The sequence below is a fragment of the Pyrus communis genome, chromosome 11, assembly GCF_041283825.1.
Source record: "Pyrus communis isolate YQ-2024b chromosome 11, ASM4128382v1, whole genome shotgun sequence".
NCBI classification, from domain to species: Eukaryota; Viridiplantae; Streptophyta; class Magnoliopsida; order Rosales; family Rosaceae; genus Pyrus; species Pyrus communis.
This window is the reverse complement of record NC_142575.1, coordinates 19,053,683-19,080,693: the sequence shown is the minus strand read 5'-3', so window position 1 is coordinate 19,080,693 and position 27,011 is coordinate 19,053,683. Positions and strand designations below refer to the sequence as shown.

At 39.8% G+C, this 27,011-nt stretch overlaps 1 protein-coding gene and 1 long non-coding RNA gene across 2 annotated transcripts in view; both read right to left on the bottom strand.

The window, feature by feature from the left end:
• The window catches only part of LOC148692998 (uncharacterized), a 63,199-nt gene that overhangs the window by 20,896 nt on the left and 15,292 nt on the right, over positions 1 to 27,011 (bottom strand). The gene's annotated exons all lie outside the window — the stretch shown is intronic.
• The window catches only part of LOC148692999 (uncharacterized), a 42,411-nt gene that overhangs the window by 770 nt on the left and 14,630 nt on the right, over positions 1 to 27,011 (bottom strand). The window contains exon 2 of the mRNA XM_088679451.1: positions 51 to 2,464. Coding sequence (XP_088535577.1) covers positions 51 to 2,464 — 2,414 coding nt within the window. The remainder of the gene's footprint in view (positions 1 to 50; positions 2,465 to 27,011) is intronic.

Sequence of the window (27,011 nt, the reverse complement as noted above, 5' to 3'; positions counted from 1 at the left end):
CCGAAGGGGCATGTAAAAGTGGTTTTTTCTTGATCTTCGGGTGTTATGACAATTTGATTATAACCAGAATAACCATCAAGAAAACAATAGAAAGCATAACCGGCTAACCTCTCAAGCATTTGGTCGATGAACGGCAGTGGGAAGTGATCCTTCCTTGTTGCGGCGTTTAGCTTCCTATAATCGATGCACACCCTCCAACCGGTTTGAATGCGTTGAGGAACAAGTTCATTCTCGGCATTTGCAACCACAGTCACTCCAGATTTCTTCGGAACACATTGCACGGGTGAGACCCATTTACTATCCGAGATTGGATAGATTACTCCACAATCCAAAAGCTTGATTACCTCCTTTTTCACAACTTCCATCATCGGAGGGTTGAGACGGCGTTGAGCCTCTCTGGATGTTTTGGACCCCTCCTCTAGAAGTATGCGATGCATGCATGTAGTAGGGCTAATTCCCTTGATGTCGGCCAAGGTCCATCCAATTGCTGTTTTGTACTCCTTAAGCACTCGTACCAATTTGCTCTCTTCTTGTGCCGTGAGTGAGGATGAAATAATGACGGGCAACGTGTCATCCTCGCCCAAGAAAACGTACTTCAAATGACTAGGCAACGGCTTAAGTTCAAGTGTAGGTGGCTGCACAACTGAGGGAAGCATTTTATTAGCCGAAACTGAACTTAAAATAGGGTCCGAATACTTACCCGATTGTAATGGCAATGACTCAAGGGCAGCCACCATCTCAACAATATCCTCATTAGGGGGCACGGCCAAGGATTCCTCATGCATGCCGTGGGGTTCCTTGGTGGTTGTTTCCATGTTTTGCATGTTCCTTCCTTGTGCAATGACCAATTCAAGTGCATCATCCTTCAAATTGTCTAAATAGTCCTGCGCCAAAGAGTTAATTATATCAATAGCAAAACACGAATGATTCTCACTAGGGTACTTCATAGAATCAGAAAGATTGAAATTAATAACTTCCCCATCAAATTCCATGGTCAAAGTGCCATTATATACGTCAATCTTCGTACGAGCAGTTTTCATGAATGGCCTTCCGAGGAGGATGGGCAATGAAGGGGCATGGTCCGATTCATCCATCTCAAGTACGTAGAAGTCCGCTGGGAAGATCAAATGATTAACCTGCACTAACACATCTTCCAAAACTCCCTTTGGATAGGCATTAGATCTATCGGCTAATTGTATGATCACACCATCGTTTTTCAACGCTCCTAGGTTCATAGATGCATAAATTGAATATGGCATGACATTTATAGATGCACCTAGGTCTAACATGGCAGATTCAAACCTAGAATTACCAATAACACACGGAATTGTAAAACTACCCGGATCTTTGCATTTTGGGGGCAGCTTGCGTTGTAAGATGGCTGAGATGTTTTCACCTACTTTGACCACCTCCTTGGTCGAAATCCTCCTCCTATTGGTGCAAAGTTCCTTCAAGAACTTGGCGTACCTCGGTACTTGCTTGATTGCATCCAAAAGGGGGATATTAACTTGAACTTTCCGAAACGTCTCCAAGATGTCATTTTCCGCTTCTTCTTTCTTTGTTTGCTTAAACCTACTAGGAAAGGGAACATTCGCAGGAAAATCGTTAGTAGGAACCGAACTTGACACGTTCTTACCTTTATTGGATGAATTGGTCGACTTGGGATCACTTGGAACTTGCGGCACATTTGGTTCCACCTTGGCCGTGAGTGGCCTTTGATCCTCCTCTTCAATTCTCAACTCGTCCTCCTCGTTGGAACGTGATTTGGATGGGTTGAGGTCAGATCCGACTTGCTTTCCACTTCGCAAATGCATAGCTTTTGCAGATTCGAATCCACCTTTCGGATTGACCACCGTTGAGCTAGGCAACCTTCCTTGCTCACGAAATTGCCCCATGAACTCGGCAATCTGTCCCACTTGCTTCTCCAAGTTGTCCACCCTCTTGTCTTGGATTTGCCTCTCTTTGTTTTGAGTTTGGACTTCCTGCGTCAAAGTAGTAAGTAATTGAAAAATCTTATCATTATCACTTGAATTACCTACATTGCTTTGGGCAGGTTGTGCTTGGGCTTGTGGTGGTGCCAACGGCTTTTGATAGAAACCCGGGGGTTGTTGCCTAAATCCGCTTTGTTGTTGACCTTGTTGGGGGTCTCGCCATTTGAAATTCGGATGATCACGCCAACCGGGATTGTAAGTATTAGAAAACGGATCACCACGTGTTTGGTATTGGTTGCCATATCCCACGACATTGAGTGTCTCCCACCCTCCATTCTCGATCAATTGTGGGCATTTGTCCGTAGGGTGTCCTTGCATGGAGCATACGCCACAAGAAGCTACGGTTTTGACTTTTGGACCTTCCACCACCTGAGAAAGCAACGTAGTAAGGTTAGCCATTTGATTTTGAAGTTCGGTTATGGTACTTACCTCATTGACTTGGTGTTGCCGTGGGGTACTCCTCTGTCCAACGCCTTCGTATTGTTGAGCATTCAATGCTCGATTAGCAATCAAGGTCTTTGCAGCCGTGGGGGTCTTGTCCACCAAGGCTCCACCCGCTGAGGCATCTAGCATTTGACGTTCAATAGGTAGAAGTCCCTCGTAAAAGTATTGTAGAAGTAGTTCCTCCTTCATTTGATGCTGTGGACATGAAGCAACCAGAGATTTAAAACGTTCATAATAAGTAGGAAAGGATTCACCTTCATCTTGTTGAATTCCACTTATCCTTTTTCGTAGGAGGATGACTCGAGAAGTTGGGAAAAACTTCTCCAAGAAAGCCCGTTTCATGCTCTCCCATGATGTGACAGTTCCGGGAGCCAATTCGTACAACCAATCTTTCGCTTTCTCTTGGAGAGAAAAGGGAAAGGCCTTCATCTTCAAGATGCTCTCATCTACGTTCACCGGAGTCATGCTTAAGCAAACGACTTCAAACTCCTTCAAGTGTTTGTTCGGATCTTCCATGGATAGCCCATGGTACTTCGGAATGTGATGTAACAGGCTTGACTTCAATTCGAACTCAGCAGTCTTGTCTTGAGCCGCCCTTGGGTATTGGATGCACAAGGGTGCGGCATTGGCCAATCCCGAAGCGGAAAGCTCCTTGATTGTTCGGTTGTCCGCTGCCATGTCTTCCACTTCTTCTTCAAATTCAGAAACGGACTCGGAACTTGCACTTGATTCACTAGGTTCCGGGTTCTTCCTCTTACGTCTCAACTCACGCTCAAAATCGTCGTCAAAGTCTAAAATATGTTCGTGAACCGGATTAGAACTCCGAGTCATAAACAAGTATCTAAAACAAGAAACAAAATAACATAAGAATCTGATCTAATAAGAAAAACGAAAATAACAATCCAAGGGATTAGCAAAGTTGCTAATCCCCGGCAACGGCGCCAAAATTTGAAGCGAGAATTATACGCACACAAATTAAACCCTCTTTTTATCAATTGTAGTGAAGAATGTAAGTAGGGATCGTTCTGGACCGGGGATTAGGAGGGATTGTTAATCACTTGGAAACTGACTCAAATATGTAAAAACAAGTTTAAAACACTATACTAGACTCAAAGAATGCAAAACTAAACTTTAAAACACCAAAACAAACCAAAAGACTCAAAACAGCACCAAAACACTCAAAACTGCCTTAAAAACACAATCTGGGCAGTTTTGAACACTAGACACAACTTTGGACGAAAATTGGTTTTACTTTGACCTAAGACACTTAAAAACACAAACTAAAGTGGTTTCTAACTACTATGACTCAACAAAGTAAAGGGGGATTGGTTTTGGACGAAATTAAAAACAAAACAAACTTTTTAAATTAGAACAGATTGTAAAACGAATTTGATGGAATCGAATGGAATGGAAGCTAGCTAGGGGTTCATCTCCACACATGTTATACTTGCATATAAAACGATTTCCAATTGCTTTTCAATAACCCATGAATTCTCAACGCCCCAAGTTAATTAGGTTCGCTTAAATTAACCTTCAGATTTTCCTAACGTTATTGAATTGGATGATTGCATACGACAACCCAAAACATTCCCCACAAGTCCCCTACATGATTGCATAATAGAGATACAAGCAAGAATCATTAAGTTCTATGAAAACCATAAGCATTGACGAAGCACTTGTTACTATGATTGCATGAAACTTATGCCAAGAATTTACTTAACACGATTGAGATCATCAACCTTTACTACTTGTGAATATAATTCCATAACGATTAGGTGAAATTTCCTTATATCCTAGCATCCAATTTATGCATGATAATTAAGCGTGCACTCTCAACCAACACACACAAATCAATGTAATTCACATAGATAAGTAAATTGAATTCACAACTTATGAAACGCAATTAGAAGTAATCAAATCATATAGCAAGTATGTTCATGGTTTCGAATCCCCCCCTAGCCAAGGGGGGGTTTAGTTCCTCATACGCACAAAACAAAGAGAATTGAAATTAAACATTGAATTCAAAGGAAAAGAAACACCTAGAAATTCCAGCGACGCGAACTCGAATTGCATGAACTCCCGAGCTTCCTTCTCCTCCTCCTTGGTGCGGCAAGGGTCTAGGGACAGGTTTAGGGCCTTAGGTGTATGGATGCATGGTTATGGAGGGATGTAGTAGTGTTTAGGGGAAGGGGATGGTGTGGCAAAGCTTAAAACTAAGGAGAAAGGTGTTTGGTGGCTGCGGCAAGGATGTGGAGAGGGTTGGACGAATTTCTGGAATTAATGAATGTGTATGAGGGGTGGTGATCTGATCTAGGGGTTAATATGAGTATATATAGGCACTTAAAACCCTAGGGTAATCAGATATGGACTTGAATAACCCAAATCCACAAGGAAATAGGCTTAGAAATCAGAAATAGAAAGGGATAATGCTTCCTAGGTGCGGCAGGTAAGGAGATAAGGTGATAAGGCTTCTAGAATGCCTTGTGCGGCAAGGGAAATCAGCTTTCTAGAAGGAATTGGGGCGCCACTTTTGTAGGAGATAAGATAAGGTTCCTAGAATCATGTTTTAAGGGCCAAATTTGTAGGGAAAAAGAGATAAGGGTGCGGCACCTTTGTAGGGATAATGTTAGGGCTTCTAGAAAGCCTAAAACTAAGGGGATTTGGATAAAACCCACGGCAAAGATAGGATAGGGCATCTAAGGCTTCTAGAAACCCTCCAAGATAAGGTAAAGTGCATGGCATCCCTATAGGATTAGGATAAGGTGTCCTAAAGTGTTTAGGACTCCTCTTTGTGGCTGAAAACCTTGTGCATTAGGATTAGGAAAGCTAATCCTTCTTCATCTTGGAATTCTTCTCCTTCTTGGACTTGGAAAACTTCTTTGTTGCTTCACTTGAGACCATTTGGATTTTGACTTTCCTTCATCAAGTAGGAAACCTTATTTGAGTAGGAAACTTTGTTCTTCTAGGAATCCTAATTCAACTAGGAAACCCATTTTAACTAGGGATCCTAATTCAACTAGGAAACCATCTTCCATCAGGGACTTTCCTACTTCAACTAGGAAACCTTCTTCCATCAGGGACTTTCCTACTTCAACTAGGAAACCTTGCTCAAGTAGGAATCATCATCTTCAAGTCTTCAATTTCGTCCATCCTCTTGGCTCCAAGCATATGATATCCATTCCAAGCTCTAATTTGCTCCAAAAGGCTCCAAAATGCATCCTTTTGCATACTTTGCCCTTAAAACCTGAAAATACATAAAACTAGCTTAAAAGACTACTTTAGTAAGGAAAAACACTATAAATGCACAAAAACAAGCTAAACTAAGGTGCATAAATATGCTCCTATCACAAAGCCTCAATGCAATCACCAAGGAGAAGAGGGAATTTACACTCCATAACCAGATTTGCGTCCCTAAACTCTTCTCTTTGTTAATTACATTATGCCATGTTTAATATGTTTAGTTGCTTTTTGTGTGTTTACTTATGTTTTGTGTGAATCTATGCTTAAAACATTGAGGACAATGTTTGATTTAAGTGTGGGGGGGTAACTAAAGTGTTTTGATGAAAATTCGTAGGATTTTATCACCCATAACTTCAAATGTTGTTTCTTGCTGTTTTAAGGTGTTTTTAAGTTGTTTTAGAGTGTTTTAGTGTGTTTTGTTTTATAATTTGAAAATCCCATAAAAATTTGAAAAATTGTTTTGAAAAACCCAAAAAGAGTTGTTTTAAGAGTCGTTTTTGTGTGTTTGTGTCTTAGGGTACCTTCCAACACAATGATAAGGATTTGGTTTATAATTGCATGACGGTTAGAAAGAGTTATAAACATAGAGAAAAGTTTGATTTACTCTTGGTATATGCTTGGTTATGGTTATAATTTATGACTTCACATGCAATCATAAAAGAAAAAAATTCGTTTTTGTAACATGCTTGAAGGAAGGAACTCAAACAAACGCTACAACCCTGAGAGACTTGAGCCTATAACGTTCTTTGGAGAGTATAATCTGTGATTTCTTGTTTTCTAAAGTCGTTGCATGATCTCATTATTCTTTGCTTGGTTACTACTTAGAAGGCGTTTCATCATATAGTTCCAAATGCTAGAACTCATGCCCATTTCATTCAAAGCATGTTATTGATTTGCATAACACATATTCAAGAAGAAGTTGTGTAGTGACCACCACCATAGCCAAATAGCCTTACTTCCCATACTTCGTATATGTTGTAAGTTTTAACCCCGTTGAGCCTCCTTTTGCCTTTATTCCTTGTTTACCCACATCACCCCTTACCTAGCTTAGAGTAGGACTTTCCTATACCCTTGTTCTTAAAGTTTAGTGAGCATGACTTAAATGAATTCCTTTTGAGTTACATTATGCAAGAAAATGAGTGTGGGGGAGTAAAAGTTTGTTCTTACGTTTATATGTATGTTTTGAGATTCAAAAGAAAAAGAAGAAAAAAAAAAAAAAAAAAAAAAAAAAAAAAAAAAAAGGAGTGAAAATAAGAAAGAATGAACTCACGAGCGTTGATGGTTGAAGAAAGGGTCCAAAAAGTTGAATATGGCCCTAAGTTTTGTGTGATTTTCCCTTGGGTGTTCAAAGTTGACTTCTGCGTTCTTAAGGGAATTCTAAGTGCCTAATTCAATACTTTGCTCACTATTGCTTTAAGAATGTTTGTTTATCCTTCACCTTTCATTGTTAGCCAATACCCTAGCCCCGTTACTACCCTTTGACTTCTATATTGAGTGTTATGTATTTCAATTGTGGAGTTTGAACTTGGTATGAGCTTATGGTGTCACTGGTTCTCGCGTCTAAGTAGTAGCATTCCATTCATGAGATCATATCTAAACATGCTTATTAACTCCAGAAAATGCTTTCCTTATTATAACATATGTGAGTGTTCGTCTACATGTTTACATCAATCTTCTCACATATACCTAGTGTAGGGTGTGTAGTCAGAAAATCTGTGTGAAAAACGAGAGTACATCTAGTAAGAAATTGAGGGAATTCTCTAAAGGCATGTTACTACATTTGAAATGTGTTTTAATTGCTTAATTGTGAACTAGTATGTGGTGACTATGATTAAGAATGTACTTAAGTGTAAAGATGGCTCAAATCTGTGAGAATAATGATTTTTAACTTGTCATGTGCATTGGAAGTCCCTGATACGATTGTTGGAAGGTGTAGGTTGTGTTTTGTTCTTTTTGTTTTGTTTTTCTGTTTTGCTCGAGGACTAGCAAAAGCTAAGTGTGGGGGTATTTGATAGGAGCATATTTATGCGACTTAAATGGCTTGTTCTCGTACATTTACGTTATGTTTCTTTAGTTATTTTAGTACTTTAAGCTATTTTCGTGTGTTTGTAGGTCCAAAGGGCTAAAGGAGCAAAAAGATGCATTTTGGAGACTTTTGGAGCACTTTTGGGCTAAGGACGGATAGCTTATGCTTGAAGCCAAAGTGTTGGACGAAATTGAAGACCTAATTGGAGCCAAAGTGTTGGAACCTTGTTCTCTTTAGTTTTAGGACATTTAAACCTTTCCTAATCCCAATCATGCCATGCATAACACACATCCATTCTAACACATTGTCATTGCACATGCATTTCCTTCATTAGTTAACCCACATGCACTTATCACTTATCATCACCACATATCATATCACTTAATCACTTATCACTTATCATCACCACTTAACCACTTATCATATCATAACCACATATCATATCACTTATCACTTATCACTTAACATATCATCCACCTACTTCACCTACAACATCCACCTACTTCACCTACAACATCCACCCACTTCACCTACAACATCCACCCACTTCACCTACAACATCCACCTACTTCACCTACAACATCCACTTCACCTACAACATCCACCTACTTCACCTACAACATCCACCTACTTCACCTACAAATGACATAGCCATATGTTCCCTCCACTACTCCTATAAATACCCTTGCATTCATTCATTCATGGACATCTCATTTCATACACAACGCACCACAAACACATCCCTTTCTCTCTTAGCCGTGAGTCTCCCCTTATAATCCAAACACCATTTTTCCATTCCCCTTCCACTTCTCCACCACTCCTCTTCCATTCCACACTTCCATCCCCCAAACCAACTATCCTTAGACCTTATGCTACAATAAAGAGGAAGAGAAGAGGGCCTAAACGTTCATACAATTCAAGTTTGAGTTGTTGGAATGTTTAGGTGTTTCTTTGATTTCAATGTTTAATTTTAATTCTCTTTGTTTTGTATGAGGAACTAAACCCCCCCTTAGCTAGGGGGTGATTCGAAATATATGTTTATGCTTGCATTTTGATTTGATTACATCTAATTGCATTTCATAAGTTGTTGATTCAATTTGTTTAACCGTTTGATTGATAACTTATTTATGTATGTTTATTAAGAATGCGCGCTTAATTTTCATGCATGAATATGATGCTAGAATATAAGTGATTTTCACCTAATCGTTATGAACTTATATTCACAAGTAGTGGAGGTTGCTTATAAACAATCGCGTTAAATGAATTCTTGGCACGAGTTTCATGCTCATCGTAGTAACGAATGCCTCGTCAACACTATAGTTTTCATAATGCTTAATGATCTTTGATTGTATCTTTATTGTGCTGTTCACGTAAAGGACTTTTGGAGAATGTTGTGAATTGCGTTGCGCTAACCCATCCAATTCATTAACTTAAGGAAAACTTGACGGTTAATTTAAGCGGACCTAATTAACTTGGAGTGTTGAGAATTAATGATTTATTGAAATGCAATTGGAAATCGTTTTATTATGCAAGTATAACATGTATGGAGATGAACCCCTTAGCTATTCTACCATCCATTCATTCCATTTCATCAATTTCATATTTACATTCTGTCTAGTTTATTTAACTTGTTTCGTTATTTCAATTTTCGTATAAACTTAAATCCCCCTTTACTTTAATGTCAATTTAGTTAGAAATCATTTTAGTTTGTGTTTTTAAAAGCATTTTGAGTCTTTGGTTTGTCTTAGTGTTTTAAAGTTTAGTTTTGCATTCTTTGAGTCTAGTTTAGTGTTTTATATTGTGTTTTTACGTTTTTGAGTCAGTTTCCAAGAGATTAACAATCCCTCCTAATCCCCGGTCCAGAACGATCCCTACTTGCACCTATACTACAATTTGACAAAAAGAGGGTTTAATTTGTGTGCGTATAAATCTCGCATCAAATTTTGGCGCCGTTGCCGGGGATTAGAAAATTTGCTAATCCCTTGGATTGTTTGTTTCTGTATTGTCTTTTAGATTTAGTTTTTATTTGTGTTTTGTTTGTTAAGAACAACATGGCACTTGATAACGCTTCTCTTTTGTCACAGCTCATGGAAAGGTCCCAAATGCAAGGAGTTGATATATCTAATCTTCAATCAAGGAATAACGTGTTTTCCAATACTTACAATTCGGATTGGAGTGATCATTCAAACTCTATGTGGTGGGAACCTCAAAATGCTCAACAAGGAGGATATTGGCAGCCACCACAACCTCATATTCAATATGCCCAACCAAACTCAAGTTCGTCAATAGATTATAATCAAAAGCTTAATGAATTAATTTGTTTAGTGCAGGGCTCACAAAATCAAGACAATGAGGCTCAACAAGAAGGATATTGGCAGCCATATGAGGAGTTCTATTCAACGCCTATGCAGCCACCACAAAGGTTGGACCACTTGGATAAGCAAATTGGGCAGATCGCGGAGTTCGTAGGACAGTTTCGAGACCAAGGCGAACTCCTGATGCGGGATTTATACGCGCACAAATTAAACCCTCTTTTTGACAATTGTAGTATAAGTATAAGTAGGGATCGTTCTGGACCGGGGATTAGGAGGGATTGCAAATCTCTTGGAAACTGACTCAAAAACGTAAAAACACAATATAAAACACTAAACTAGACTCAAAGAATGTAAAACTAAACTTTAAAACACTAAGACAAACCAAAGACTCAAAATGCTTTTAAAAACACAAACTAAAATGATTTCTAACTAAATTGACATTAAAGTAAAGGGGGATTTAAGTTTATACGAAAATTGAAATAACGAAACAAGTTAAATAAACTAGACAGAATGTAAATATGAAATTGATGAAATGGAATGAATGGATGATAGAATAGCTAAGGGGGTCATCTCCACATATGTTACACTTGCATAATAAAAAGATTTCCAGTTGATCTTTCGATAAATTATGAAACTCATCACCCCGGGTTAATTAGGTCCGCTTAAATTAACCGTCAAGTTTTCCTTAAGTTAATGAATTGGATGGGTTAGCGCAACGCAATTCACAACATTCTCCAAAAGTCCTTTACGTGAACAACACAATAAAGATACAATCAAAGATCATTAAGCATTATGAAAACTATAAGTGTTGACGAGGCATTCGTTACTATGATGAGCATGAAACTCGTGCCAAGAATTCATTTAACGCGATTGTTTATTAGCAACCTCCACTACTTGTGAATATAAGTTCATAACGATTAAGTGAAAATCACTTATATTCTAGCGTCATATTCATGCATGAAAATTAAGCGCGCATTCTTAATAAACATACATAAATAAGTTATCAATCAAACGGTTAAACAAATTGAATCAACAACTTATGAAATGCAATTAGAAGTAATCAAATCAAAATGCAAGCATAAACATATATTTCGAATCACCCCCTAGCTAAAGGGGGTTTAGTTTATTATAACTTTGAAATCAAAGAAATACCTAAACATTCCAACAACTCAAACTTGAATTGTATGAACGTTTAGGCACTCTTCTCTTCCATTCCTCATACGTACAAACAAAGAGAATTGAATTTAAACATTGAAATCAAAGAAACACCTAAACATTCCAACAACTCAAACTTGAATTGTATGAACGTTTAGGCACTCTTCTCTTCCTCGTTGTTGTAGCACAAGGTCTAAGGATAGTTTGATGGTGTGAATGGTTTGGGGAGTGGTGTTTGGATTAATAGGGAAATGGAAAAATGGTGTTTGGATTACAAGGGAAATGGAAAAATGGTGTGTTGTGTATGAAATGAGATGTTCATGAATGAATGAATGCAAGGGTATTTATAGGAGTAGTGGAGGGAACATATGGCTATGTCATTTGTAGGTGAAGTAGGTGGATGTTGTAGGTGAAGTAGGTGGATGTTGTAGGTGAAGTGGATGTTGTAGGTGAAGTAGGTGGATGTTGTAGGTGAAGTGGGTGGATGTTGTAGGTGAAGTAGGTGGATGTTGTAGGTGAAGTGGGTGGATGTTGTAGGTGAAGTGGGTGGATGTTATGTTAAGTGATAAGTGATAAGTGATATGATATGTGGTTATGATATGATAAGTGGTTAAGTGGTGATGATAAGTGATAAGTGATTAAGTGATATGATATGTGGTGATGATAAGTGATAAGTGCATGTGGGTTAACTAATGAAGGAAATGCATGTTCAATGACAATGTGTTAGAATGGATGTGTGTTATGCATGGCATGATTGGGATTAGGAAAGGTTTAAATGTCCTAAAACTAAAGAGAACAAGGTTCCAACACTTTGGCTCCAATTAGGTCTTCAATTTCGTCCAACACTTTGGCTTCAAGCATAAGCTATCCGTCCTTAGCCCAAAAGTGCTCCAAAAGTCTCCAAAATGCATCTTTTTGCTCCTTTAGCCCTTTGGACCTACAAACACACGAAAATAGCTTAAAGTACTAAAATAACTAAAGAAACATAACGTAAATGTACGAGAACAAGCTATTTAAGTCGCATGAATATGCTCCTATCAAATACCCCCACACTTATCTTTTGCTAGTCCTCGAGCAAAACAAAACAAAAGAACACGAAACTAGACAAAACGAACAAAACACAACCTACACCTTCCAACAATCGTCTCACGGATTTCCAATGCACAAGACAAGTTAAAAATCATTATTCCCACAGATTTTAGCCATCTTGACACTTAAGTACATTCTTAATCATAGTCACCACATACTAATTCACAATTAAGCATTTAAAACTATATTTTGAATGTAGTAACATGCCTTAGAGAATTTGCTCAATTCCTTACAAGATATGCTCTCTTTTTCACACAGATTTTCTGACTACACACCCTAAACTAGTTATATGTGAGAAGATTGATGTAATCATAAAAACGAACACTCACATATATGTATTTCAAATGAAGCAATTTCTGGAGTTAATAAGCATGTTTAGATATGATCTCATGAATGGAATGCTACTACTTAGACGCGAGAACCAGTGATACCATATGCTCATACCAAGTTCAAACTCCACAAATTGAAATACACAACACTGAAGATAGAAGTCAAGGGTTGTAACGGGGCTTGGGGTATGTGGATAACAAAGAAGAGATATGGAAAACAAAGGTTTTTAAAGAAATAGTGAGCAAAGCATTTGAATCAACTTAGAATTCACTTTTGAATGAAAACTCAACTTTTGAACAAAAATGGAGAATTTAGACAATTTACGCCCAGAATTGGTGTTTTGGAACCTTTCTTCAATCACTTATTCTTTCATTTTTTTTATTTTTTTTTATTTTTTTTTATTTTTTTTTCAAGCTCTTTTTTTTTTTTCTTTCTTTCTTTCTTTTCTCTTTTTTTTTTCTTTTCTTTTGAATCTCAAAACATCAACACTTAAACATTCTCTCCCCCACACTTATTTTCTTTCATAATGTAACTCAAAAGGAATTCAATTAAGTCATGCTCACTATCTTTTAAGAACAAGGGTGGGGATTGTCCTAAACTAGGCTAGGTGAGGAAAATGTGGGTAAACAAAGAATAAAGGCTAAACAAGGCTCAACGGGGTTAAAACTTACAACATATATGAAGTATGGGAAGTAAGGCTATTTGGCTATGGTGGTGGTCACTACACAACTTCTTCTTGAATATGTGTTATGCAAATCAATAACATGCTTTGAATGAAATGGGCATGAGTTCTAGCATTTAGTTCTATCATGATACAATTGCATTCTAAGTAGCAACCAAGCAAGGAATAATGAGATCATGCAACAACTTTAGAAAATAAAGAATCACAGAAAATAACTCTCCAAAGAAAGTAATGGCTCGAGTCTCACAGGGATGTAGCGTTTGTTTGAGTTTCTTCCTTCAAGCATGTTACAAAAACGAATTTTTTTTTTTCTTTTATGATTGCATGTGAAGTCATACATTATAACCATAACCAAGCATATACCAAGAGTAAATCAAACTTTTCTCTATGTTTATAACTCTTTCTAACCGTCATGCAATTATAAACCAAATCCTTATCGTTGTGTTGGAAGGTACCCTAAGACACAAACACACACACAAAAACAACTTTAAAACAACTCTTTTTGGGTTTTTCAAAACAATTTTTCAAATTTTTATGGGATTTTCGAATTATAAAACAAAACACACTAAAACACTCTAAAACAACTTAAAAACACCTTAAAATAGCAAGGAACAACATTAGAAGTTATGGTGGATAAAACCCTACGAATTTGCATCAAAACACTTTAGTTACCCCCCCACACTTAAATCAAACATTGTCCTCAATGTTTTAACCATAGATTCACACAAAACATAAGTAAACACACAAAAAAAAACTAAACATATTAAACATGGCATAATGTAATTAACAAAGAGAAGAGTTTAGGGACGCAAATCTGGTTATGGAGTGTAAATTCCCTCTTCTCCTTGGTGATTGCATTGAGGCTTTGATCTTTGTGATTCCACAGGCTTACTCTTGAACTGGTTTCTGCCCATCGTTGATTTTCCTTTGTGCTACTTCTTGAACTGGGCAGCAGGATGGTTCTTTTGGTTTCCCCCGAAGGTTTGAGCTTCCTCCTGTTATCTGTTTCTTTGTTCAATCTTTGCAGGAGTGGTCCCTTCTCTGGAAGTGTAACAACCGTTGAAGATGACTACTCGAGAGCAACGCTAGGTAAGCAATCAGGAATAGATTCCAGGCAGTTGGCTCCAGATCGGTAGACTGACTCCAAGTGCCGGGTGATTGCTTCTTTTACTTTGCCATGCAAGTAAGAACAAGGACAAAGAAAAAGACAGGGAAAGAGCATGATATGAGATATTTTTGCTTTTGACCTTGATGATATGAGATACCTTTGCTTTGAAGAAGCGGTGAATGAATCAGCACATGCTTCAATCCGCCGTTTCCTCCTGGGTCATATGTACTCCAGGCATCTGGTATCATCTTTGGGGAAGAAGAAAGAATTGAGTATTTCGAAAGGCTTTGCTGGGAGTGCGCCCTCAGAGGTGAGAGAGAGTTGGGCATTTTCTTCAGGTTTGCCCTGCCATAAAAGACGAAGGTCGACATATATAGAGATAATATCAAGTGGTGGTACCTTTTACCCTTGTCGACAAACGTTTTGATCCCGCAAATCCGGCTTTTTGAAATAGTGGCGCCTCTTCGATCTTTGAATACACCTCTTCGATTTCTGAGCAGGCGCCCCTTCGATTTCTGAACGACGCCCCTTCGCTTTCTGAACGACACGTGGTAGTGCAGATGCGGCTCCTTTTGACAAAGCTGCACACGTCTTCTGAAAAGCAGAGAAAGCGTCGCCGAACTTTGCGCTTTGTCGGCTAAAGATGTGTAGTTGCGATGATGGCCTCCACGTGTTTTCAGCTTTGTCAGAAATCTTTTGACAAAGTTGAACGCGTCTTCTGAAAAGCAGAGAACGCGTCGCCTAAATTACGCCGGAAATTCCGGCTTTTCGAATTGGTGGACGCGTCGCCTTGGCTTCTTATAGAGCTATCGATCACCACAACAAACACACTCTGAAGAATTCCCATTCTTGAAAATCGACTCCGGCCCTTTGAGAATTAACTCCATCCACCCCATCTCTTTGAACACTTTTGAAAAATGGCAAACCCATCGAACCTTAGCTTAGAATTGAGTCTCAGCAGTGATACGGCCGCGCCGCGTCAAGGTAACGTATGGCGCCCTTCTTTCTTATCTTCTAACGGTCCTCTCACAGGTGAAGACTCCGTGATGCAGGACGCCACAACAGCTACAATAGTAGCTAGGAACCTCCTCACTCCAAAAGATAGTAGGCTGCTGTTCAGGACGGTCCGATGAGTTGGCCGTTCAAGAGTCCCTCGCACTTAGTGTTCAGTGTGCGAGTTCTGTGTCCAACATGGGCCAACGCCTGCTTGCCCGCTCCCGTCAGGTGGAATCATTGATGGCAGAGGTGGAAAGTCTTAAACAGGAGATCAAACTGCTTAAGCATGGGAATAGAAGTTTGCACGTGCTTGCCAACAACTATTCGACGGGCATGAAGAGGAAGCTTGATGAACTGCAAGAGTCTGAAGGTCGGATTCAAAGTGACCGTCAAAGGTTTTCGTCTTTCCTCCAGAGGCACCTTTTTCCTGGATCATCCAGCGTTTGGCCAAGTATTGAGGCCTCGAATGCTCTATCTTCGATGCCTCTATCTCCGATGCCTTCCGCTCCTATGTCTTCTGCCCCGATGCCTTCCGTCTCGATGCCTTCCGCTTCAAGAGTTTTGCCACGTAGTGGGTCTTTAAGTAAACAACCTTTGTGAAGCCTCGCCACTTTTATTATTATTATTATTATTTATTTATTTTTTTTTAACATAAATAAAATCAAACGGCATGGAATTGGTCCTTGAATGGAAGGTGATACTTGAAGTGAACCGGCATTGGTTTGAATTCTAATGTAGGTGCCTGATTCATAAAAAACAACAAGTTAGTATAAAATGTAATGGAATTTGAAAAAAATGACTTACTTGTTTTGTCTGACAAGAACTCAATGACAAACACCACTCCTTTGAAAGTTTCAGGGATATTGGACTTGGCCAGATTGCATGTGATGGTTATGACTTGTCCAATGTCATCAAATTCAACTTCTTTGGGCATTGTTGTCTCAAGTATATCCCCTTTGATGAATTCATGAAATTCCCTACTTTGCACCTTTGGAAGGTCTTCCAAGATGTCTTTTTCACTTTCTTCTTCCTTGGAATTCATGAACCTGCAAGGAATAGGGATATTAGGTGGAATGGGGTTAGAACTAATTGGAACAACCTTACTTGAATTAGATGGCGTAGGAGCAATAAGTGCTTCCGGCAAAGGTGCTTCAAATCCTCCCTTCGGATTTACAATGGTTCAACTAGGGAGTTTGCCTTGGTCGCAAAATTGTCCTACGAACTCCGCTATCTGCCCAATTTGCTTTTCCAAGTGATCCAACCTTTTGTCTTCTTGTCGAGCCTCATTGTCTTGATTTTGTGAGCCCTGCACCATACAAATTAATTCGTTAAGCTTTTGATTATAATCTATTGACAAACTTAAATTTGGTTGGGCATATTGAATATGAGGTTGTGGTGGCTGCCAATATCCTCCTTGTTGAGCATTTTGAGGTTCCCACCACATAGAGTTTGAATGATCACTCCAATCCGAATTGTAAGTATTGGAAAACACGTTATTCCTTGATTGAAGATTAGATATATCAACTCTTTGCATTTGGGACCTTTCCATGAGCTGTGACAAAAGAGAAGCGTTATCAAGTGCCATGTTGTTCTTAACAAACAAAACACAAATAAAAACTAAATCTAAAAGACAATACAGAAACAAACAATCCAAGGGATTAGCAAATTTTCTAATCCCCGGCAACGGCGCCAAAATTTGATGCGGGATTTATACGCGCACAAATTAAACCCTCTTTTTGACAATTGTAGTATAAGTATAAGTAGGGATCGTTCTGGACCGGGGATTAGGAGGGATTGCAAATCTCTTGGAAACTGACTCAAAAACGTAAAAACACAATATAAAACACTAAACTAGACTCAAAGAATGTAAAACTAAACTTTAAAACACTAAGACAAACCAAAGACTCAAAATGCTTTTAAAAACACAAACTAAAATGATTTCTAACTAAATTGACATTAAAGTAAAGGGGGATTTAAGTTTATACGAAAATTGAAATAACGAAACAAGTTAAATAAACTAGACAGAATGTAAATATGAAATTGATGAAATGGAATGAATGGATGATAGAATAGCTAAGGGGGTCATCTCCACATATGTTACACTTGCATAATAAAAAGATTTCCAGTTGATCTTTCGATAAATTATGAAACTCATCACCCCGGGTTAATTAGGTCCGCTTAAATTAACCGTCAAGTTTTCCTTAAGTTAATGAATTGGATGGGTTAGCGCAACGCAATTCACAACATTCTCCAAAAGTCCTTTACGTGAACAACACAATAAAGATACAATCAAAGATCATTAAGCATTATGAAAACTATAAGTGTTGACGAGGCATTCGTTACTATGATGAGCATGAAACTCGTGCCAAGAATTCATTTAACGCGATTGTTTATTAGCAACCTCCACTACTTGTGAATATAAGTTCATAACGATTAAGTGAAAATCACTTATATTCTAGCGTCATATTCATGCATGAAAATTAAGCGCGCATTCTTAATAAACATACATAAATAAGTTATCAATCAAACGGTTAAACAAATTGAATCAACAACTTATGAAATGCAATTAGAAGTAATCAAATCAAAATGCAAGCATAAACATATATTTCGAATCACCCCCTAGCTAAAGGGGGTTTAGTTTATTATAACTTTGAAATCAAAGAAATACCTAAACATTCCAACAACTCAAACTTGAATTGTATGAACGTTTAGGCACTCTTCTCTTCCATTCCTCATACGTACAAACAAAGAGAATTGAATTTAAACATTGAAATCAAAGAAACACCTAAACATTCCAACAACTCAAACTTGAATTGTATGAACGTTTAGGCACTCTTCTCTTCCTCGTTGTTGTAGCACAAGGTCTAAGGATAGTTTGATGGTGTGAATGGTTTGGGGAGTGGTGTTTGGATTAATAGGGAAATGGAAAAATGGTGTTTGGATTACAAGGGAAATGGAAAAATGGTGTGTTGTGTATGAAATGAGATGTTCATGAATGAATGAATGCAAGGGTATTTATAGGAGTAGTGGAGGGAACATATGGCTATGTCATTTGTAGGTGAAGTAGGTGGATGTTGTAGGTGAAGTAGGTGGATGTTGTAGGTGAAGTGGATGTTGTAGGTGAAGTAGGTGGATGTTGTAGGTGAAGTGGGTGGATGTTGTAGGTGAAGTAGGTGGATGTTGTAGGTGAAGTGGGTGGATGTTGTAGGTGAAGTGGGTGGATGTTATGTTAAGTGATAAGTGATAAGTGATATGATATGTGGTTATGATATGATAAGTGGTTAAGTGGTGATGATAAGTGATAAGTGATTAAGTGATATGATATGTGGTGATGATAAGTGATAAGTGCATGTGGGTTAACTAATGAAGGAAATGCATGTTCAATGACAATGTGTTAGAATGGATGTGTGTTATGCATGGCATGATTGGGATTAGGAAAGGTTTAAATGTCCTAAAACTAAAGAGAACAAGGTTCCAACACTTTGGCTCCAATTAGGTCTTCAATTTCGTCCAACACTTTGGCTTCAAGCATAAGCTATCCGTCCTTAGCCCAAAAGTGCTCCAAAAGTCTCCAAAATGCATCTTTTTGCTCCTTTAGCCCTTTGGACCTACAAACACACGAAAATAGCTTAAAGTACTAAAATAACTAAAGAAACATAACGTAAATGTACGAGAACAAGCTATTTAAGTCGCATGAATATGCTCCTATCAACTCCCTAGTTCAACCATTGCAAATCAGAAGGGAGAATTTGAAAACACCAATGCTATCATGTTGAGAAGTGACAAGGAGGTTGGAACGGACCCTCAACCATCAAAATCAAATCACAAGGAAGAGAAATACACCCAACCCACGGAAAGGGTGGAAACACCTTTACCGGAGGCACCTATTGCTCCTATGCCATCTAATACAGGTATGGTTGTTCCAAATTTCATTATTTTTAACCCCGTTCCAACAAGTATCCCTATTCCTTGCAGATTCATGACTTCCAAGGAAGAAGAAGGTGAAAAAGACATCTTGGAAGCCCTTTCAAAGGTGACAAGTAGGGAATGTCATGAATTCATCAAAGAGGACGTTCTTGAAACCACAAAATCCAAAGAAGTTAAATTTGATGACATTGGACAAGTCATAACCATCACTTGCAATCTGGCCAAGTCCAATATCCCTGAAACTTTCAAAGGAGTGGTGTTTGTCATTGAGTTCTTGTCGGACAAAACAAGTAAGTTTTTTTCAAATTCCTTTACATTTTATACTAACTTGTTGTTTTTTATGAATCAGGCACCTACACTAGAATTCAAACCATTGCCGGTTCACTTCAAGTATCACCTTCCATTCAAGGACCAATTCCATGCCGTTTGATTTTATTTATGTTAATAAAAAAAAATAAAAAAAAATAAAAAAAAAATAAAAAAAAAAGAAAAAAAAAAAGAGAGAAAGAAAGATACTAAACATGGAGAAAGGTGGAGCTTCACAAAGGTTGTTTGCGTGAAGCCCCACTACGAGGCGCAGAAGCGGAAGGTATAGAAGCGGGAGGCATAGAAGCGGGAGGCATCAGAGCGGAAGCCATCGGAGCGGGAGGCATCGGAGCTAGAGCATTCCAGGCCTCAATACTTGGCCAAGCGCTGGATGACCCAGGAAAAAGGTGCCTCTGGAGATAAGACGCAAGCCTTTGACGGTCACTGTGAATTCGACCCTCAGATTCTTGCAGCTCATCAAGCTTCCTCTTCATCTCCGATGAATAGTTATTTGCAAGCACATGCAAACTTCTATTCTCGTACTTAAGCTGCTGGATCTCTTGCTTAAGTCTTTCCACCTCTGCCATCAACGATTCCACTTGGCGGGACCGAGCAAGCAGGCGTTGGCCCATGTTGGACACAGAACTCGCACACTGAACACTAAGTGCGAGGGACTCTTGAACGGCCAACTCATCGGACCGTCCTGACAGCAGCCTACTATCTTTTGGAGTGAGGAGGTTTTTAGCTACTATTGTAGCTGTTGTGGCGTCCTGCATCACAGAGTCTTCACCTGAAAGAGGACCGTTAGAAGATAAAAAAGAAGGGCGCCATACATTACCTTGACGGGGCGCAACCGGATCGCTGCTGAGACTCAAATCTAAGCTAAGGTTCGATGAGTTCGCCATTTTTTTTCAACGATGTTCAAAGAGAAGGGGTGGATGGAGTTAAAATTTCACAAAGGGCCGGAGTCGAGTTTCAGGAATGGGAAATCTTCAGAGTGTGTGTGTTGGGGTGATTGATAGCTCTATAAAAAGCCAAGACGACGCGTCCACCGATTCAAAGAGCCGGATTTTCCGGCGTAATTTAGGCGACGCCCCCTCGGCTTTTCAAGAAAACGCGTTCAACTTTGTCAAAAGTTTTCTGACAAAGCTGAAAACACGTGGAGGCCATCATCGCATCTACACATCTTTAGCCGACAAGCGCAAAGTTCGGCAACGCTTTCTCTGCTTTTCAGAAGACGCGTGCAGCTTTGTCAAAAGGAGCCGCATCTGCACTACCACGTGTCGTTCAGAAAGCGAAGGGGCGTCGTTCAGAAATCGAAGGGGCGCCTGCTCAGAAATCGAAGGGGCGCCTGCCAAACCAATGAAACTTCTCACCTCAGTGACGGTTCGTGGTTGCTCCCAACTCTCCACAGCTGCAACCTTCTGAGGATCAACAAGAATACCTTGAGCAGAAATGATGTGCCCCAAAAATGCGACTTGATCTAACCAGAACTGGCACTTGCTAAACTTAGCATACAATTGGTGTTCTCTCAACCTTTTCAACACCAAAGTAAGATGTCGGACATGTTCCGCTTTGGACTTAGAATACACCAGAATATCGTCAATGAAGACAATGACAAATCTATCCAGGTAAGGCTGGAATACCCGGTTCATTAAATCCATAAAAGCTGCTGGTGCATTCGTCAACCCAAACGGCATAACCAGAAACTCGTAATGACCGTAACGAGTCCTGAACGCCGTCTTAGGAACATCATCCCTACTAATCTTCAGCTGATAGTACCCAGACCTCAAGTCTATCTTAGAAAATACACAAGCACCTCTCAGCTGATCAAACAAATCGTCGATACGAGGCAATGGATAACGGTTTTTAATCGTCACCCGATTCAATTGCCTGTAGTCGATACATAGCCTCAAAGTCCCATCTTTCTTTTTCACAAACAACACTGGAGCGCCCCAAGGTGAAGTACTAGGCTGAATAAATCCCTTATCCACTAATTCCTGTAACTGCACTTTCAATTCCCTTAACTCAGCAGGAGCCATACGATAAGGAGTTAATGAAATAGGATTAGTACCTGGAAGCAACTCAATAGTGAAATCCACATCTCGATCTGGGGGTAAACCAGGTAAATCTTCAGGAAAAACATCAGGGAAATGTCTAACCACTCTCACATCCTCAATTCTGCTAGGAACAGTTTCTTCTAGCACCACATGAGCTAGATACCCCTGACAACCTTTAGACAACAACTTCTTCGCTCGCAAAGCCGAAATAACACCATGTCTTACTCCACTCTGCTCACCCACAAAAGTAACCTCAGGTAATCCAGGACGGTGAAAAGTAACTACTTTCCCGTAACAATCAATGTTGGCACAATAGAAGTGTAACCAATCGTTGCCCAAAATCACATCAAAATCGACAATATCTAACGGGATAAGATCTGCGGGCATAACAACACCCTCTACTATCACTGGACATCCTGGGTACATACAATCTACAACACATCTCTCTCCTCTAGGCATAGCGAATTCTAAATCGTACCCTAGAGGTGTGGGGCGAGGTTGCGTTACTTGAGCAAATGTATGAGAAATGACGGAATGTGTAGCTCCACAATCAATTAAGACTCTAGCAAAATAACCAAGAATGTTTAACGTACCCATTATCAAGTCCGGGTTGTTCTGAGCATCCTGCAGGGAAATATTGTGAATACGCCCCTGGCCCTGCTGTCGTCCACCGCGACCTCTGCTCGCTTGAACACCGCGACCTTGAGCTCCACGCCCCTGACTGGGCTGACCCATCTGTCTCGAAGACCCTGCACTACTAGTAGCATTCTCACTCTGCTGATACTGTCCTCCTTGGTACCACTGAGAACCACCAACTGGAGCTGGAGGATACGGCATGTAGTTGCTGGGATACGGGGGATAACCACCTTGTGAATACGGGTCCTGGGGGTACTGATACGGTCCCGGGGCATAGGGAACAACATCACCCTGATAGTGGTAAGCACCACCTCTACCTGCTTGCCCATAATTACTCGGACCCTGGATTTGCCGAATCGGTGCAGGTGGCGGCATAAAGGTCTGCTGCGGCTTCTGCTGCTGACTCTGGGGACAATTCACCGCTCTATGTCCCACCTGTCCACACGTGAAACAATTACCGCTAATCTGCCTGCACTCGCCGAAGTGTCGGTTATTACACCTACGGCAAAATGGGGGTCGGTTTCGGCCACCATCACCTTGTCTCTGGCCTCGAGCACCTCCATAAAACCTACCTCCACGTCCTTGTCCAGAGGCACTGAAACCACCACTAGACGAACTCGAACTGGCACCACCCCTTTTGAAGTTCTGAGTTTGGCGAGGCCCAAGCGACACTTGACTTTTCCCTTTGTCATCTTTCTTTTCATCACTGTCGCTCGACATATTCTCTGAGTCCTCTACCCTCAGCAATATCTCATAGAACTCCTGGTAGGAATCGCAGTGAGTAGTAGTGGCCATAGAACGCCATCTTTTTCTAGTGCCCAAGCGAAAACGACGAAGCATCTCCGCCGGATTACCAGCGACATCAGGATAGTAACGAGACAAATCAGTGAACTTACGATAGTACTCGTTAGCCGTCATCTTTCGCTGTTTCAATTCAGTGAATTCCTGTTTCTTACGGTCGATATACTCAGGGGGTACAAATCTCCTTTGAAACACGTCCTTGAAAACATTCCAATCGGTCCTCTGAGCTGGAGTCAACCTCCGAAGTTCTTGTTCCCACCAAGCTGCAGACTCCATCTCCAGAAACCAAGAGGTTGTCTCAACCCACCTTTCCATAGGAAGGTTCCCCTGGTTATGCAACACCCGGAAAGTCTTCTCTAGGTGTTCCAACCAACGTTCTGCGCCTTCGTGACCCTCGTTACCTTTAAACTTATCCAACTTCAAGTTATACATAGTCTCCAGAGGAGTCCTCTGGGGAGGGCGCATCACTGTTTGAAGGGCTCTAGCAATCACTTCCCCCAACTGAGTAAGATCAGGGAAACTAGACTCATCTGAGCGACGTGGTTCCCGACGAGGCGGCATGATTCTGACAGAAGACACCAACTATTAGAATGCTCACAAAGACACAGGACTGCCAAACCTAGGCTCTGATACCAAGCTGACACACCCCGACCGAGATCAGGGCGTGCTGGCCGTCACACGAAGGTGACGTAACCATGTGCGCGTGCGGAAGCTAATTAAGAAGGTAATATAAAAGTACGAATAATTAAAAACCTAATAGCATACAAAGTACTAGTGTATGTGAGACACAATTCAGAGCAAGTCTACAACAGTCCAAAAGGAAAAGATACGATATATTTACACCCGAAGGTGACCCTACAATGGTGAGTGTCTGTCAGAAATGCCGGGACGCCCTCTGGGATAAACCACCGAACTTGCTAGACCACTAGAACCTGGAGGGGCGCAAAAACAAAAGCGTGAGTGGGCAAAAACAAAGTTCTTTGAAAACTCTTTAGCAAAACACATTCTAACCCCTCGCCGTAAAACCTGTATACTTCCCAGAAAATGAACATATATACGTATGTATAGATATGTCAATCATGCTTCACCATATGCCATTCATGCTTGAGAATGTACCACAACAGAATATCATAATCAAATGTAAATGCTCAAGCGTAATTCACATCAATAATATATAATCTGACAGCCGGGAGTCACCTAACGTGACCTGTACGGTTGAATCTAGAGCTCCACTCTCAACTCAATAACTGAATCTGCACACGAGTCGGAACCACCTAACGTGGTCTGTACGACAAGCTGGGTGTATTATATATATGTATGCTCTAGTGCTACGATCACGTGAAGCTGTGCGATAATCGCGGGTCACCTACAAGTCGGAACCACCTAATGTGGTCTGTACGACAGGCTTGCACCTATCTTGGATCCAAGGCGAGCATGCGGTGCTGGTGAACATACACGTGAAGGCTGTGCCCTGGCCCTGGGCGGGAGCACTAACACCGGGGGTGCAGATTATGAGCTCTCTAAACCTCTCAAACTACCATTGCATAATAAACAGGAATGCATAACCACATGAATACCGCTTACCTGGCACTTACCTGTGCGTCCACAGCACCAAATACGCATTTATATATATGTATGCCATTACTAATACATGCGATGATGCGTAAACAATATTCAAATAATGCATGGCATAAAACATATAACCTTTTCTATTTAATTTCTGGGAATTAATATGTATATAGGTATATACGGAAAACAAAAGCCCACTCACTGATAATTAGAAGGGTCGTAGCCCCCCTGCCTTGAGTGTGTACGCTCGTCCTCGGAGAACGAATCACCTATACGCGACAAAGTTACGAAAACATTAATTTAAAAGCACCTAAGCAACTTCTCGAAATAACTTCTCATACATTGCTCAAATTGGACAAATGAATATACCAACGTGATCTACACAACCTCAGGATCACACCCATATTTTTAGAATAATTTTTGGACCACGCACGCGCCCCCACGCGCCTGAACAGCCACGGACCTACGCGCCCCCCACGCGCGGTCACGTGCACTGCACACTGACGGTGTCAACAGACGCCGTCAGGAATATTCCGTTAACTGACGGAATATTCCGTCACATCTAACCGGATTCCGTCACTGCCGTTAGGAATATTCCGTTAAACTTAACGGAATATTCCTCTGTCTTCTCCGGCGAGACTCCGGCGCCGGCGACGGCGCCGGAAAACTGGGTAATTTTCAAACTAAGTTTTCTCCTTCGTTTTTCAACCATTTTTCACGTTCTTTATACCAAAATGAAGCTTAGGACTAGTAGAACAACGTTAGACTAGTTTTAAGGCCTAAAAATTGCTAGATCATACCTGTCCACAACTTCAAAGTTCGGCCAACTTCGAACCTAGCCTTTCCAACGTCCAAATTCACCCAACGAACTACTCCGAGGCTCCTTGGGACCTCACAAGCACAACTACAAGCTTAGAAATTCCAAAAACACACTAGTTTAGGTTTGCATGAACAGTACAATAATCGGACCTCGTGATATCGACGTGAAAATGGTGTTTTCCTTACCTGAAAATGGCACCACTGGACTCCTCTCAGCTCCACGAACACGATGGTGATCTTGGTTTCTCGATTGGTGAAGTATTGAGTAAGTTTGTGTGTATGTCCGTGTGTTTGCAGAAGGAAGAAGAAGAAAATGGCTCGGGGAGGAAGAGAGAGAGAGAGAGAGAGAAAACTGAGACAAAGTGAGGGAATGAGGGAGGGAATCCCGGAAAGAAAAGAAAAAATGTATGATTGTGTGTGGTCCCACCACCCACACAACACAAATATACACGTAAACGAATAGATTAGGGGTAAAATTGTAATTTCAATGTACGTTTCGTTAGTTTCGGGACGTGATGTTACAAATTATACCATGGGTGTAGGTACCAACAACTAAACTTGCCTAACATAAGTACTTGTACATGAAAAATAATTTACCTATAACAAAAGAAATGCAGTTTGATGTATAAAATCAACAATATTATGTTCCACTCATGTTTATACAACAACAAAACGTGTCTAACATATATAACAATACATAGAAAATAATTTACCTACAAGTTAGAGGAATGTTATTTGATTCAAAATATATAATATAGGTGTAGTATTTTTTTTTAAAATAATTGGAACAAACTAATTTACCTACCAATTAATATGGATAAAATTGCTACAAAATATATCACGAAAAAAAAAAAAAAAAAAAACTACTTTTCTAGTTTAACATAGATACGGTTAATGCAAACACTTTTTTCATTTTATTTCACTTTTTCTACTACTTTTAATTTGGCATAAATTTAGGAATTTGAAAAAGGGACCATAAAGTATGAGTGGCATGAGTGTAAATAAATTGCATTAATAGGTCAATAGTGTTCCTATATGTTTGCAAATTTTAAATTAGGGCTTAAACTGGATCTTTAAAGATATATGGGTTTTTATCTAGAAATAATGAATTGTAAGGGTCAAAATCTAAAGCACCCTTTTATAAATAATCGCCACATGCATAATTTCATAGCAGAAAATCTCAATTCTTCAACAGCTCTACACAACATAAATAATTGTAGTAGAAAATCTCAATTCATCAACAACTCTACACAACATAAATAAGCATTTAGTAGAACACACAAAGGAATAAAATTTAGCTTTCTCAATGGGAAAACAAACCCATCCATTTGTTCTCTTGGTCCCAGAAAAATGTAGACGATAAAAAAAAAACAATTAAGATTACTCAAATTGTTATTCCATGTGAAGTTCGGATGAAAATAAAACAAAAGGTTGGAACCTGGGCTAGCTCTAAAATTTCATTAAGGTCCTTTTTCATGTAAGTACAATGAGTAACTTAGTAAAAAATCATGCTAGCA